This window comes from Aquila chrysaetos, chromosome 15 (assembly GCF_900496995.4).
Source record: "Aquila chrysaetos chrysaetos chromosome 15, bAquChr1.4, whole genome shotgun sequence".
NCBI lineage: Eukaryota > Metazoa > Chordata > Aves > Accipitriformes > Accipitridae > Aquila > Aquila chrysaetos.
In genome coordinates, this window is record NC_044018.1 from 2,155,396 (window position 1) to 2,172,250 (window position 16,855).

Genomic DNA, 16,855 nt, shown 5'->3' on the forward strand with positions numbered 1-16,855 from the left:
TGCGTATTGATATCTAATAGATAAACTGGTTGAGTACTGGCAAATAATCTCCTCTTCCCTTGTAGTCCTGGAAGAGTGTTTTGGTTAGTTTTTCACAGAGGCAAAGACGGGAATAGATAGGGGCAGTTTTCTTAGAAATCTCTCACTATCCAAAATGGAGCAAGGAAGAACAAGACAAGCAACAGCTCAACCCCCCCCCCCCCCCCCGAAGAACTGTTGCTTATTTTTCCATAATTATTCTTTGGTCCCAGAATCAAATCTACATTGCTCCATCTGTTTTCAAAATACTTTTCAACAAGAATTAGATTTCAGTTGAATACTACAGCTTCTCTGCCATTTACTGAGAGGTGGAGTTGGAAGTTTTTATTTATAAACGTGCTTATCTAGTCAACTGAATCAGACCTTTAAATTGAAATTATATGTCAGTTCTTTTCACCATGATTGCGGTTAAAAGCAATTGTCTCTGCTTTTAATCTTCCATTACGCATTAGTGCCAAAGCACAGGTTGACAAGATGACAATAAGAATGTCGTATAGCTTCTGTAAGGTTGAAATTAATTTAGGCTAAGGTATGGCATAAATTTAGAGACAATCTATATGATTTTTTAATAGTTATGAATAGCTATTTTCATAATCATAAATACTGTCTTTTAAGCAGACATTTCAAAATAGATCGACATTTGCAGCAAGCCTTTAAGTGACTACTCCATGATGTTGACTTGTCCATCCTTAGCAGAACTGGCCTTCTGCTGAGGTTAAAGTAAAATTACCTTCTCTAAAGTTGGAGTAAATTTTTCTTTGTTCAGAAGATAACCTACTAAGATATGCATGGGGTTAACAACAACGTAATATGATTTTAATACATGTACATAGATTTAGATAGGATTTACATAGAGGTGACGTACTAGTTTGGTGGGTAGAGGACAGGAATAGAGTTAATGAAGGCAGAGGAAGCTGTTTTACAGGACCGGCTATCTCCAGGAGAGCTGGGTGGCTCCTGGAAGTGCCATCCTCTCTCCTGGTGCAGCCAGGCAGCAGAGGAGCTCCCACGCACAGCAGCAGCAGCGTCTGGCTGGAGCCAGATTCCTTTGCTGGCCCCATTCATTGAGCAGTAAGAGGCAGAGCCGATACAAACCTCCCTGCTTAGGTAGCCTGCGATCCTCCGTGAGCAAGAAAATTACGAGGAGGAGCTGGCCAGGAGGAGGAAACAGAACATGAAAGTATAATATAGAGAATGGGAGGGGAGGAAAAGGCCTCCCCACAAAAAAAAGATTAAAACAAAAAAAAGGGAATGTAGAGGATGTGATAGCACCTCCTTTCATCATGCTATGGTAGAGCGGCCAAGTGTGTGCCCCTCTGTCAGCCCTTCCCAGCAAGGGATTTCAGCAAACAGAGGAGCTGTGAGACTGTAACCACTGATCTAAGGGCTACAGACCAGTTGCTTATGCATTATTGTGTATGTTGTATTTCCTCTGGTGTTCTCCTCCTGCTGCCACTTTTAATCCAGATTTTAAATGCTCAGTTGAGTGAGGAAGCGCCTTCCTGTGTTGCCTGAGAGGCAGTTCCTTGGGTAATCTGAGCTTGCTGAGTCACAGCGCTATCCCAAGGATTTCTCCTGCAACGATATTCGCAAACTAAGGCCATAAGCAAATACACTGCAATTATTCCACATGTCTAGGCTAGAGGATCAGATACAGGGAGTGGGAAGGATTCAAGAATATGAACTTTGCTAAAATATCCAAATGTACGGGTGCTTCAAAATTTGGCAAATAGGGACGTTATAATGTAAATAGACGGTCTTATTTGCCAAGCTGTAATATACGTCTGTTCTGTTTGTAAAATAGTTACGGTGCGGTTACTGCAATCGCTTTTATATTGCAGTCATTAATGTTAACTGTTCAAATTGCATGTCTGGTTCAGAGTTGTAAATGAGAGTCGTCAAGTGCTGCAAGAGCCAGACTTTGCTCAGTCTCTTCTGAGAGATCCCAATACTCCCATCATCCGAAAGTCAAGAGGCACTTCGACCCAGGGCACCTCGACTCACGCCTCCTCTACCCAGCTGGCAATGATGGACGACCAAAGGAGCAAGGCAGGCAGTGTCCACAGCAAAGTGAGCAGCTACCACGGCAGCCTGCACCGATCGCGTGATGGCCGGTACGTTTCTTCTCTTTAAAATCTTGTGGAAAATTGGACAAGCGTCTGCTAGCTGCACGTTTGGCCATCATGTTGCTAAGACTAGAAGTTCTGCTAATATTTACTTGCTCTGATTGCATCTCTTCTCCCTGTTAGCGTCTGGATTGGAAAGAGAAAAAAATACCCTGGTATTTTCAGAGTCTACACTGGTCTTCATGAAATACACGGCATGAATGTGTTCAGTGCTGGTTTTCCTGCAAAGGCACTGTGATCTGTGTTACATCATCTCAGTGCATGGGAAAACAGATCTGACCTAAAGTCAGCTCAGTATTTTTATGGCTGCTTTTGTCTGTGTGTAAATTGATTTTGTTTCTGTAAATAGTCCTAGCCCTGCTGAAGTAAACAGTAATAAAAGTTACCCACTCTAACTTGAGGTGTAGTTAAGGTTTATAACATAATTTATTGTCAAGTATTTTACTCACCTAATTATCAATACTATACATAGCGCTGTAGTAAGAACCAAGCTGCATAAGGAGTTGAAACAATTTGCCTGGGGCTGTATAAGCTGAATGACTGAGCTAAACAGAGAACGACTTTTTTCACAAAAGCAGAGGGTTTGTGTGCATGCGTGTGCACATGCACCGAGAATTATTTACATTCTTTCATGACTGGCGGTAACAATAGTAATAATTGTCCTCTATTTTTATAAATTAGGTACACTCCCTGCAGCTACAGAGGCGTAGAAGAAAGACTACCTCACGGCAGCATGTCACGACTGACTGATCATTCCAGGCACAGCAGTTCTCATCGGCTTAATGAACAGTCACGTCACAGCAGCATCAGGGATCTCAGCGGCAACCCAATGACACACATCACGCACGGGACCAGCATGAACCGCGTTATCGAAGAGGACGGCACCAGCGCTTGAGCCGCTTTTGTTGGAAAGGAGTAGTTGATGTGGTTGCACGGCTCGCGGTCCCTTCCTCAGTGATGTGATAATGCTCAGTATTATCATGCCTCTCATCGGGTGCTGATTTTGTGCATCAGGAAGCCGAGACTGGCTTCTTCGTGTTGAAGCCAGCGTTCTTGTACTTGCGTCAGAGCTAGTGTTCAGCAATCTTGAATTATTGAGTAAAAAGCTGGTTGCCTCATTTGACCCTATCTGTAGGTAATTATTTATTCGATAACTGTTACTCATCAGACACCATTGCTGAATTTCTTATTCTTTGTTGAAAAAAAAATCTCCCCCTCCCTCCAATGGCTCTGCATGTCGGTAGGTGTTACCCTCGAAACTCGCTGGTAGGGTCACGCTGAGATTTTTTCTTGTAAGGCATAAGGGAACTGTTGAACATTGAAGGAATTCCTCTGCGCACCTCTCTGATTAGATAACAAACTGATACAGGTTTTCATCAAGCGCAGGGGGAGGGTACACATATTAAATGCTGTATAAAGGACATCTGTGCGAATCGGCAGGCGTTTTTAATGATTACACTGGAAATGCAACACAGGAATGAGCGTTTTGGAGAAGGAGAGGAAACTCCGCTGATGATCACCAGCTCTTACCAGAGCTGTTCAGGCTCAGTTGTTGGGATGGGGTGGGAGGGTGGGGGGAAGAGAGAGGCAGGGAAGAGTGATTTTTTTATAACTTGTATTGTCCTTGCTTTTTTACAAAAGACTATTTAAATTTTCTACTTGTTTACAATTTATGTAGGAAGAGATCAATTTTAAAACCAGTTATCTAGATAATATTCAGCCACTTATTTTTTAGATTAATGTACAAAAGCTGAGATTGCCTGTTCCTGACCTATTTAAAAAATAATAATAGAAAAGCTGAATTTGTTGCCCAAACTGGAATGTACAGCCTTTTCCGTACAAACAGAAGAAAGCCTGTTTACAAACCCCATAGCCTGGGCGAGGAAGGCTGAGGCCAAAACGGACAGGAGGAGTTTAATCAGGGATAGCCCACCTTCCTTGAGATATCATGGCTGGCTTTTGGGAGGATTCTCTTTGCGCTGAGCGAGCGGGGAGCAAGAATTTAGAAATGGGTGGGAGAAATCAAGGCAGGAGCTGCCCCGCAGGTGAGGAAAGAGCGGGATGCAGCAGCCAGAAACCCGCTGCATGGCTCTCTTGAGGAGGAGGAGACAGGTATCCACCGTAAATAGTTGGCTCCTTCCCAACCGGGGAGCTTGCATTACTGGTCGAGCTCTACTGTAGGTTATTGTCTTTTCATTCCCTGCTACAGATTCACGGTAGAGGATTCTCAGTTTGGGCTTTTTTGTGTGTAAATAGTCTGTTGGGGTACAGCAAGTCTTCGCTGACACTGCAGGCAAAAGTCGAGGCATGTCTTGGATGGTGCAGTAGATCTTCTGAAGCATCTACTGTAAGATTCGTTCAGCATGAGGAAACACTGATTGCATTTAAACCTACCTCAGTAATTACTACAGATCATTGCTGGGAAATGAATACTTATTTTTTCATTGTCCTTACATAATTCCCTTTTTGACCTGTTCGAGGCATGTTGAAAAGCCTTTGTACACGCTTAGATGGCACATCCTCAAGGGCAGGAATAGGGCAACAACCCGTGGTGCGTACTTCAGAGGCTTTTGCGAACAGCAGAAACGGAGCTGCGCTACAATTACTCAATTTAATTGTAGCTGATGACACAACAGCAAAGCACGTAACCGTGCGCTCTTTGAAATCAAAGGTTGCCCTGGGAGTCACCGTGTCTTAGAAATATATTTACTGTAAATTGTCTTTCTTGCTTCCACCAGGCTTTTGCTCCAAAGGAGAAGCACAAACCAAACCCAACGTGGAATAACAAAGCTTAGCAACAATGCCGCGCTCTCTTTATTGTAAATCCAGGGAGGGAGGTTGCTGCACCGACCGCCCCGGGGCAGAGCAGACTCTCTGCTTTGCCCGTTTGCTCAGCAAACAGCCCCGGGGGACGTCTGCAGGGATAACTGTCCAGATACGCTAGATCACCTCTTTCAAAGCAGATGGGCATGAAGAGTCCTTTGAGTGACTTAAACTGGCAAAACGACAATTCCCTGTAAGCCACAAAGGTGGAACCCTTTTTTATTTTCAGATTCGGCTTCTACTAAATAACTTGCTGCTTCAAAGGGATGACAATTTGGGGAATCTGGATCTGCAGAAGGAGCCAGGTAGCTGAGTTTTCCTAAACACTGTAACTGAACTAAATAAGCTCAAGTGTTTATGTTGATCTTCTTGGCTCAATTTCCAGTACTTTTTTTTTTTTTTTTAAATTGTAGCAATGCTTTGACTTGTTTAGAGTCAGGGAGGGGAATGAGGATGGAGGTTTAAAACACATCCTGCTTGAAATTTTATTAATTGTTGAGGTTTAGTCCCTGTGTTGTTCCCAGATGGGAACATCTAAGCTGCTCCTTGCTCACATGTCCTGTACGCGAGGGACAGACTCCTGTCACCCCAGAGAGGTGATTAAAATGTAAAACTCGAGTTCTGGCTGGGTTTTTTGCTCTCCCTACCCCTGTAATCCCAAACCCTCCCTTTTATCTTCAACACCTGAATTAGCATGCCGCGCTCTTATTTCTGCAAAGCATTCCTTCCTGGGATTTCAAAGCCCTTTACCAATGGCTGTTTCAGGTTTCACGTGTAAGATTATTGCCCCAGCCCTGATGCAGTTCCCCGGCGGGGGCACTCGCAGGGCTTCAGCTCCCAGAGCATCGTGCCTGGGGGCCCTGAAATGTGTCTGAGGTTGAATGCAGCCCAGCCGCCGTCTCTGGCAGGGGTACCTAGGCGTGGTTTTGGGGTGATTTCCTATCTGGCACCCCCTGCTAACTGGCGAGAGCTCCAGCCCAGGTGCTTGGTTTCTGGGACTGGTGCTAATCTTTAAATTCCCCTGGAGCTTAAACCCCTGCCCAGGATGGCAGTTCTGCAGTTGCTTTGGGCTTGTGCTGATCTAACGTGCCCGTAGCTGAACACATGTTCCTCGGGATTTAACAGCAGCACTTTGTCCCTCTCCAGCAGATGCATGCCACTAAAAGCTTGACCCTCTCTCCTTTGAAGCAGGCAGAGAAGTTGTACATAGCCCAGTTTCTCCAGCTCGTCCCAACGGCAGGTTAACGTATCTCCATCCTACGCATATGATGACTGAAGCCCTGAAATACTGCTTTGCAAGATCGCAATATCAAAGCTTCCTATAAAATCCACAGCTTCTTATTCCCATTATTCCCAGGGAACTGAATCTCCCGTTTTATCCCATTGCGAATGCATCCCCCCCTTGGCAGGGAGCAACGTGGCACAGCGTGCTTTGCTCCGAGACCTTCACTGTCCCGTCCAGGCAAAGCAGGAGGTGGCTGGGGGCCGGCAAGCGCTCGGCTGCGGCTGGTGAACACAGACGTCGGCCTGATTGCCGCTGACAATAGATTCCCCCCAGTTGGTGATCTTCCTTCTTTCTTAATCCCTTCGTTGCTCTCGTCATTCATTGAAATATCACGAATGAGAGATGCGAGCGTGTTGCATGGAAAAGGCTGTCTCGGGACCACGCGCGGCTGCCCTCCCGTTGCATCGGTAGCGCTTGTCTTTTTAAAGCGTAAAAAATCCAACAGCAGCAAAAAGCCACAGTTAATTGTAAATTTATTTGTCCGCTCTCAAGTGCTCTCCCTTTTCTTAGTGCTTAGACCTAAACTTTGCTACAGAAGCTGTAGATATAAGCTGTACCCGGGGTCAGTGGTGAGTTCGGGGCTGCACTGGGTGGCTCCAGCTGAAATCCAGCTGCAGCCAAATCCAACACTGCTGCCAAGTTGTTCCAGCAAGGAGGGGAGGGAAAACCCCTCGGGAAGGGCCTGGGGAGACCACAGGAAGAGCCGTGCGAGTTGGGGTCAGCCCTTAGAGCGATGCCCACCCTCCCAGGGGAGCCGGCCCCGCAGCCCAGCTCCGGGGGGGCGCTGAGGACCCCCCGAAAAGACGGTGGCAGGGAGCGAGCAGCCCCGGCTGTGCCGTGAAACCGGGGTGCAGGGCGGAGCAGCCCCCGCGCAGGAGACATCCCCAGGTTCATCTTGAACAGCAGAATGTCGAATTGAATGTGAAATTTCACTCCTATCGCAATGTACTTAGTTTATAACCGGATCGGGATTTATTTTCACCCGAGGCGGGATGTTTTACGTGGTTTTTGCCTGTCGCGAACGGCCGTCGGGTCCGTGCGCTGGGGAACTGGGTGCATGTAACGGCACTGCCACCTCTTCCAGCGCTTTCCCTGGACGCGCTCGTGTTGGTATTGTAATTTCATCCATTTCTGAATGAGAGAGGAAGAAGCTTTCGTGTTCGTGAGACCTGTACGTAGAGGGTGCACGTGGCTTTAGCATGGGGTAGTACCTGACCGTAGCTGACTTGACTTGCACTCAGCTCTTGGTAGACTTGTTTACAGTAGTCCAGTGTCGGTTTTGTAATGTTTAATTTTTAGCACTTTAACTGTGAGTGTACAAACTGATTATATTGTAGTAGGTGTACATTTTCATTTTAGACATTTAAAAGTTTTTAATAAAACGATGGAAAAACCGCAGTCTCTTTGTCAACAAGCTTTCACACCCCCTCCGATATGCGTAGCTACACCCCCCCTTTAAAAACCCAGTTTAGAGGCAGCTCAGATTTAAATATTAAATTTTACTCTGCCTAGCGGCGCTCTGAATTTGAAGAAAGACTTTCTAGGCTTAATCTTTCCCTAACAGCTGTACTCCTGGACGCCAGGCACCCTTCCAGCAAACACAAAGCTCTCCGCAGACTTCGGGCTCTGGTTTGTCCCACCCTTTTATGAGCAACAGACCACTCAAACCACCGGCATTTCGCGAGCAAAGAGACGAGCGAGCTAACGAACGGCGGCCGGGTTTGGGAGCAGCAATACTAGGGCTGTTTGGGGGTTTGTGCTGGGTTTTTTTATTGCCAAATCAAACCAGAGAACAGGATGACTTATTTTTTTTTAAGTAGCTGTCTGGCATTTGGGCGGATATGTGGTTATTTCAATTTGGGAAGCCGTACGCTCCGAGTCTCGCATGGCTGGTGATAAAATAACTAGCTTTAATAATCACAGATGGTGCTGTTTTAGCACACGGTGCTGTTTTGGGTCTCGTTAAGATACATAAGTCAGTTCAGGGATGAAACTTTAGGAGCTGCTGGTTAAGACACCGCTCCTGCGGGGCCACGTGGAGATGTGAAATCAGCCCTTGTGTGCACGCAGCCCTGCACAGCATCCTCGGCAGAGCAGCTCTGTCCCGAAACATCAGCCTCCCGGGGGATGCTGCAACTGCAGCTCCCGAAGAGCCCCTCGGAGCGGTGGCAGCCGGCTACGGAAAACTCCTTCCAGGGAAGAAAAACCAAGGTAGGGCTGTGGCTACTGCGCGCTGGGGACTCACGGAGCTGGTTGGGGATGCTCAAAAGGCAGCTGCCCGTCCTGCCGTAAGGACCTGCGCCACGGCGGGGAGGGCAGAAGGGACAATATCCCTTTGCCTCCGTCTTCCCTGAGTTTAAACTGTCGCTGTTCTGGTTTGTGAGCGTGCCGGCTCCAAAGTCGAGCAGTTGAAGAAATGATCCACCTCGGCCTGTCGGGGCAGCCGGGGGGATTTCTTACTGCAGCTAAAACCATCAGGGATGGGGAATCGGAGCTCACGTGATTTATCTCTCCGCTTTTGCGCTGCATTAGCAGGTCCCAAAGGGGTTAATGTAGGGGACGAGGGGTTGGGGAGGAGATCAGAGTCATCTGGAGTGCACTTAGCCCTAGGGATGGGTGGAAGCAAAGTTTAAAGATGGTTTTAATGACCTGCAGGCAGGACAACAGGATGAGCATGAAATAAGAAAGAGCAGCTGGGAGAGGGGACAGGCCAGAGCTGGAGGCAGAGGCAGCCCAGACCTCCGTTCTGCCCTGGGCTGAGATTAAGGGCAGCGAATTTTAGTCGCTGTCGTGTTCCTGATGTGCCTTAACACCCTGTTTGCTAGTTTGGGTCCAGCTTTGCCCCTCAGCCCTGCCGACTCATGCCCCTCCTTGCGATTTCTTCACCAGTTTGAAGGCAGAAGAGCATCTGGCCATGCACAAAGCCTAAAGAAATTAAAATTTCCTAGAAATACTTGATAACAAAAGACTGAAATGAAATGAGTGGAAATAGAAGGATCTTTCAAAAAAAGTAATTTTCTTTAGGCGTTATTGCCAGCTCAGTGCAGCTCCCGTGCAGCAGGACAAAACCGCCGACCCTTTAGCGTGACCGTGTGCTGGGATCCACGTTTCAAACATGCTTCACTACCGGTCTGACTGGTTTTTATGATAATACTCGGAGTGCGTTTGATTGATATTCAGTCTCCGGTTTCGGTGCCTGCGCGCGTTCGCCGCCTGTTCCCAACACCCACATCCCGCTCCCGCGGTCCCACCGGCATCTCCTGCTCCTCCTCTATCCCACGGGGACATCTCTGAGGGCTTCAGCTCAGCATGGGGAAAAGCCACTTTCTCCTCACCCATCTCTTTGCTTTTGTGTTTTATTAAATCCCACCTGACATCAGGACCCTTTGCTTCACGCCCCTGTTTATCCCATCGCCTCCGCAACTCCCCCTGCAGCGCTTTGATGCATTTTGAAGCGACTTACTTACCTCTGCATCGCGGCTGGCTTGAAAAAGTTTCCTGGGTGGTCGGAATGTCTCCTGAGGGATGAGGGGGCTGCTCCATGGGTGCTCTGCAAGTTGGAGGTATCACAACACCTGAAATGGTGGGAAAGCTGAGGAAGGATGGATCTGCAGTGCCAAATCACTGTCAGCCTCGTCCCAAGCTGCTGTGATGTAACATTTATAACATTTTTATACAATTTATACAATTTATAACAATGACAACATTTATAATATTTTAGTATAATATGTAAATATAAAAATACTAAAAATATATTTCAAAACATATAAAACGTAATAAATATGAGCAAAAAATAATCACATCACACAGACCTATATGCCAATATATCCATATATCCAACATATACAATAATCACACAGAGACCAAAGCCAGCACCCAGCAGGGACTCGCATCCTTGCAGCTAAGCCGCTGCATCTGCCCTGTGCAGGGCACAGAGGTTATGTTTGGGTGCTTTAATTCTTCATTTCCGCATTTGTCCCTGATTTCTGATTTTTTAGGGTTTGGTTACTATATTGTCCTTTGGGGGTTATGTTCGTTTAATCAGAAAAATGTTGATGGTTTCACCCTCCTCAGCTGCCAGCTCCCAGAGCAAGGGCTACAGGTACAGGTGAGAAGAGCAGCTGATGTGGGTTTGTTTTTTTTTTATTTCACATCGATCTGCACAAGCAACACAAGGAAGAGGAAGGTGTGGGGCTCCTGTCCAGTGCCCGTCAGTCTCCTCGTGGCTTTGCAGCCCTGTCAAAAACAAGGGGATTCAGATACATTTTTGGGTCTCGGAGCTTCAGATACTGACTTTATTTCTTACTGTTTTGCCTTGGGATCTACAAAACAACCTTTGTTTTCTTTCTTTTAATTCTGTCTTGTTTGGTGTAGATGTATCCTCCACAGCTTCTTGTGCTTGTTGGCCCAGTGCTGGCGCGGAGGGTTCCTGCCTTTGGGAGAATGTGCTGAAAAAATCCCCTAAGGCCCTGAATTGCAACATAATCCAGCTACAAATCCCACCTGGAATCTGTCAGCAGCGACGAGCCCTGACATACCTCCGCCGAGCTCCCGCGACGCCTTCAAAGCCCTCTGATCTCCTCCGTGGAAACGCTGCCGTCAGATAAGGCTCGGCTCCTGCCAAAAGACACGAAACATCTGCTTGACTGCAGAAAGTGGGGTTAGACAAAAGTTAACCTTGCTCCTAATTTTTAACTTTTGGGGGAAACCAGCTCTCCTCGTGCTGGTTCTCCCTTGCATGGGGGGGTCTGGGGCTTTCACAGCAGTCCACGAACCCTGAGGACGAGGTGCTGCCGAGCCCTTGGGGACGGTGGCACGGATGTATGGAGGGAGTGGGGCCAGCCATGTGCCAGTTCATGGAAGAGCAATAAAATGTGGGATTAACCAAGTATTTGGACCCCATCAAAACCAAGAAGCCATCTTTATATTTCAAATCTTTTTTTCCACTTGAAAAGTTTCCCCCTAAATGCAGTTTTGAAGCACCTGGTTGCCTAGAAAAGCTCCTGGAGCTCCCTTGGGGGACCTGAACTTGGCAGCAGCCCCACAAAATGTGAGCCCCCAGCGCTGCTTGGGCATGGCTCAGCAGGTGAAGGGTTAACGCTGGTCTTTGGGTGCCTTTAACTGTAAGCAAAATCCCCGAATCCTGCCAAATCTCGTTAGTCCATGAGCAGGGTGAAGAGCAACAACGCTAATTGGAGTGACGGCTTCGCCACGGCAGCCATCGGAGCTGTGATAAATTAGCAGCGGCGCAATAAGGAGGTGCTGAGCTTTGCTGCCGTTAACAGGTGCTGGGTCACCCCCAGCCCCCCCCAAAACCCTGACCCCCCCCCTGTCACTTGGTGTGAGTGACCTCTCGGCCTGTCCCTGGGGGCATTTCTCCCTCCAGCTGCCGGGAAGGGATTTTGATCCATCTGGGAACTGTAGCGGCAACCTGTGTCCCCAGGGCCGTGATGGGGTACGGGGCCCCCCATCCTGCACCCCAGCATCTTGGGGGGACACTCAGCAGGGATGGGATGTGCTGCAGACTGTGTGATTAGGGGCATTGAGATAAACCGGGGGAGAAAACACAGAGCTGCCCCCGCCCCAGACCCTCTGGGGCTTTGCATTAATCAAATTAGTTGGATCAGGGATGGTACGGGAGCAGGCAAAGAGCTGCACCATCCTGCAAGCTCGTGTGCCCGATACCGGGGCTGAGGCTGGGCTCAACGCGGCTCCTGGCATCCAGTGAGCCCCTGTCCTCGTCTTCCAACTGAGCTTGTTGTAAAATATTTGCCCCCCCCCCCCCCCCAATGCCCTGTTTCCTCAAGCACAAACCATCCTTAAAAGCCTTTCCTCCCTCCTGGGACAGCGGGAAAATGGGGGCCTCGTAAAAGAGCTCTTGGAGCAACCTCGGGATACTCGCAGGTATGGAGGGAACCTCACAGGGATGGAAGGATGCTCCCAGGGAGGGAGAGATGGATGCTCATGAGGAGGGATGCTTGTGGGAAGAAATTGATGCTTGTGGGGATGGAGGTTGGCTCACAAGGAGGGAGGGATGCTTGTGGGGAAAGAAGGACGCTCATGAGGACAGACGGATGCTCCTGGGGGTGGCTGCTCATGGAAAAGAGAGTGGGACCTTGAGACATCTTGAGATCTTGCCTGCTTGGAGTGAAGACAACGAGCCTGGACTCGCAAAGCTGTTGAAGGGTGTAAACAGCTTTGTAGGACCAAACTGGGCGGGTTACGGGAGGATGTTATGGGAGAAACCATGACGTTAATCCTATGCAAGGTCCTGAGCACCGGCAATGTCCCACACCGTCCCTCGGTTGCCTGTTGCTCAGAGTGGTTTGGCAGGACCCACCGTGGCCTTTCCACCCAGAGCCCAGGGCAGAAACCCCTCCTTTGCCCTGGAAAAGGAAAAACCCCAGGGAAACGTGAGGTCTCCTCCCAGCGAGGCTGAGCACCGGGCTGAGCAGTGTCTGGCCCGACTTCTCCGCTGGGTGTGGGGAGCCCACGGGGAAACCCGTGGGATCAGGAGGGCTGCAAGGAATCATTCCCAAAAAACCAGCATCCCCAGAGGCCAGCTGGGATTTTTTGATGCAATAGTGCCACCCTGTGCGCCATGCGAGTCCCGGGCTGCGGTGACAAGCCGTAACAGTGGCCCAAGTGGCCTTGGCTGCGACACAGATGGGAGACAGGCAGGGTGGGGTCCCCACCACCACAGTGGAGTGGTGGCACTGGGGATCAAAACACCCGGGAGTGGGACACACGGCCATTGGCACGGCAGCAGCGGGGAAGGGGTGACGGCTGCGTCCCCGCGGGAATCACTCCGTCCTGTTGCATTTGGGATCCTGCAGATGCCAAAAATGTCTGTGGTTTGTAGGGACACCACAAAAGCCAGAGAAACATGAAATATGCAGAAATCACATCAAACTCGGTGCTTTCTCTAGTCGCAAAAGGGAGTTTTATGCTGTTTTATGCTCTTTATCTTTGCTGGTGGCCTGTGCTGGTGAGCAGCGCCTGGACCACACGGTCACCTTCTCTGCTCCGTGTCCTGCCCTGGAGGGAGATGGCAGGGGGAACATGGGAATATCCCGTCTCTGACCCTGCGAGGGGAGTCCCATGTCCCCAGCCCTTCCCTGATCCCCGGGAAGGGCCAGCATCACCAGGGAGAAACCTCACATGGGATGTTTGGAATCATTTGCGTGGCCTATAGGAGGGTGGGGGAGGAAGCAATTATTTTCTGCATGTATAGAGTGATGCTTAAGGCGGCGGCAACGCATCCTGAAATCCCCCTGCCAGACGAGCTACAGCAGCGAGGATGGATGAGCGATGGCAGTCTCTGCAACACCCCAGGGACCAGAGACTCCCCGACGGGTGTCTCCCCGACAGCCCAGTGCAGCTCAGCTCGTGTGAGATGAGCACCCAGGAAGAGGGAGCAGAGCGATGTCCCTGGTTTCAGCTCCCCAAAATTTCTTGCGGGGATTTCAACCCGCCATCACGACCCAAGTCATCTGTGCCCATGTATCCCAGAGACTGTGTCAGGGCATCAAACAGGGTCAAGAAGCTTTCAGGACAGGACCCCTCTTCCCCTGAGCATTTTTAGGGTCAGGCTTTGCTATTTTAGTACTCCCGAAGTGTGCACACACCCAAGGGCACACGTGCAAATACATGAGCATAACCACACACCCTGTATGGTCCCATCAAGGGTGTTGGGAGGGTACCCACCATCCTATAGGGTCCATATGGGATCACCATGCCCCTAAGGCTGGTGGAGGGATTTGTTGGACATACGGCTGGAAGGAACGAGACGCCCCCCCCCCCCCCCCCCGCCCTGGGCTGTGCAAATAAGCAGAGAGCAGCGTTTGCATGCTGCCGAATTAATGGGGGGGGAGACGGTTTTGCGACTGATCGCTGGCATGACGCACACCCCCAGTGAGGCTTGGGATGCAGCCACCTCCCTCCGCTCAGATCAGAAGGGCTAATCCTCTGGGAATAATAGACGTAAGCCTCTTAGCTGGCTGTGCTGTCAATGCCTGTCACTGATGAGCTGATTAAAATCAAATGGAAAAGATTAAACTCACCCCCTCCAGGTACCCCAGGAGCCACCCCTGCAGCAGGCAATGGAGAAGAGATGGTCCTTGGTGGGCTCGGTGGCTTCGCTCTGCCCTGTCCGTCTGTCCATCGTGGGTCTGCCCAGACCTGGGTGCTCCGTAGCCAGGAGGGACGTTTCAAGCCTTTGTAATCTCCACAAATCCCCTCCCTGTGCTGCACCAGGAGGTCCCAGCAGCAACTGGCCCCTTTGAAGATGCTGGATTATCCGTGTCCAAGCCGCCACCTAGAGATGGAGGATACGGTGCCAGAAAAATCAGTTACGGGCAAAATTTCCCAAAAGGGACCCCCTGCCCCAGTCCTCAGTCAGCCCCAGGGAACATCCCCAATGTTTTATTTTATTTAAGCAGTTCGGTGAAACAGCCATCATTGCTCCAGACACGAGACTTGGCAAACACACCATGCCCAGCAGAAAAACATGGGATTCCCTTGGATTGAGAAATTTCTGCAGCCCCCTGCCCAGAACTTGGCCAAGTGCTGCTTGGGAAGAGGACCCCACTCTCCCCAGAGTCACATGCCTGCTCCTGGGAAGCAACAGGAGTGTGTGGAAAGACCTCAGGCAAACAGAGATGACGGGATGGGGAATTTGGTTAAAAAAAGGCTTTTTGAGTCAGAGCAAGCTACTGGTGGGATTTGCAATGTCATTTCACATCTGCAGCAGCCACAGGGTGGCATCAGAAAGCCTGGTCCTACCTGTGAGGCTGCCCATGGACACTCAGCGGCTCTTGCCCTGGTAAAGAAGAGAGACAAAGCGGGAGCTCAAGCTGCACACACGTCTGCTTGCTTGTGCCTCTGGTTTTCCACTGATTCCTTCAGTAAATCCCCTCTGTCGTTGCTGGTGGCTCTTTTCCAGGTCTTGTCCATGACCTGCAGTTGCTTCTGCTGTCAGAAGAAAACAGGAATTATATTAGAGGAGCCCACTGCAAGTTGGAAATGTGGAACAAAGCATGTGGGGTCTCCTGTTGACCTCCTTTCAGAGCGGTATTTGGGATTTAGCCCCATTTTTGGGGCAATCCCACCCTGGCTGGGTGCAGGGTGCCACTCTGCTGCAGTCATCGCTCCTGTGGGATCCCTTTTCTTCAGGGTTTTACTGAATTATTGGTTGGCCTTTGAGTAGTATCCCACCGCTGGGCTCAGCAGAGCAAACAAAGCTCCTCCAGCAGTGACCCAGAGAGGTGACATCTCCTGCAAGCCACAAAGTCTCGTTAATATTTAGTCGATCCTTCTCCAGAGCTGCATTAATTACCCACCTGAGCTGCATTAATTACCTGTCCCAGCAGCCCAGGCAGAGAGGAGATGCCTGCAGGGAAAAGCAGGGCAGAAGGAGTCGGGGCTGCGACTGGGGCTCCGACCCAGAGACCCCAGATCCACCCTGGCCCCACATCCCTCCTGCAACACCCGTGGGGTGTATATAGTATAGCTATCTATACATTTCTATAGCTGTATGTTATACCATATGTGTGTCCAATACATAAGCTCTCGCAACAAGGGGAATATTCTGAATTTCACACCTCCAGCCACAAGCCGCACCCCAAAAGCCGATGTACCCCAACATCTGCCCCTTCCTCTCCAAACCGGTGCGTCCCATGTCACTTATTTTCTCAGAGGTATTTTAAGGCACCTTTTTGGGGTGCTTTTGGGATGCCACCTGGGAGCGGGCAGAGATTTGGGGTGCTGCATTGGCACGGCAGGGAGTAGCAGCAGTTTCGTGCGAGCCCCCCGCTGCTCCCTGGCACCCCGCTTTTGTTTGCCTGTGAGAAGCCCCCCCAAATTCCTTAGAGGTGGGGTCAGAGCCCATCAGGGGTGTGGTTCAGATAGGTTAATGTACATGGATACCTATATATATATATATATGGTGTGTGTATACATATATATATATGCCCTTACCACGCCCCCGGTCCCAGGGACCCCCCCGTCCCTTCCCACCCGAGGGGACCCCCACGGAGGACCTGCCACCAGAGGGCACCGTGCCCCCATTTTTGGGTCCCGCTTCCCACAATGCAGCGAGCCGGGCCGGGGGCTCCGCGCCGCTCCGCACGCCGGGCTGCGGCCGCAGGGCGAGCGCGGAACGCCGCGGAGCACCGCGCAGCCCCCGCCGACAGGTAAGCGCTGCCCCCCCGGCCCTCAGGGCGAGCTCGGCTACTTTGGGGCGTTTATTTGATATTTTATTTCATTTTATTTTAAATTTTCTATTTTTTCTAATTATTTTAATTTTATTTAAATTTTTATTTTATTTATTTTATTTTATTTATTTTATTTTATTTTAATTTTTAATTTTATTTTACTTTCTAATCCCTCCCCCTGGCACTGGAGGGTGGCCCGGGCTCTGCCGGGGAGCAGCACCATCCCCTCCTGGGATGGGTCCCGGCTGGAGAGGACCCATCACCCACCCACCACCCCCCTTTCCCCTCCCCATCCCGGGCGGAGGGTGTCCCCGGGGTGGGGGATTTTCGGTGCTTGCAGGGAGGCAGCATCGGCAGTGGGGAGAGCC

General features: G+C 49.9%; 1 protein-coding gene and 1 long non-coding RNA gene across 3 annotated transcripts in view; one reads left to right on the plus strand and one right to left on the minus strand.

Moving 5' to 3' along the window:
* The window catches only part of FZD3 (frizzled class receptor 3), a 65,508-nt gene extending 57,837 nt beyond the window's left edge, over positions 1-7,671 (plus strand). Inside the window, exons 6-7 of the mRNA XM_030037662.1 lie at positions 1,920-2,153; positions 2,847-7,671. Of these exons, the coding sequence (XP_029893522.1) occupies positions 1,920-2,153; positions 2,847-3,060 (448 nt within the window). The 3' untranslated portion in view covers positions 3,061-7,671. The remainder of the gene's footprint in view (positions 1-1,919; positions 2,154-2,846) is intronic.
* Positions 3-14,519, minus strand: LOC115351182. 2 transcript variants are annotated; one of them, XR_003926731.1, is made up of 4 exons: positions 14,337-14,519; positions 10,812-10,890; positions 9,741-9,919; positions 3-67 (listed from the first exon to the last, which is right to left on the minus strand). It is a non-coding gene; the product is annotated as an uncharacterized LOC115351182 (long non-coding RNA). The 2 variants fall into 2 exon arrangements; XR_003926730.1 differs by lacking the exon at positions 3-67 and adding an exon at positions 8,432-9,198.
* Between the last annotated feature and the right edge of the window lie 2,336 nt (positions 14,520-16,855).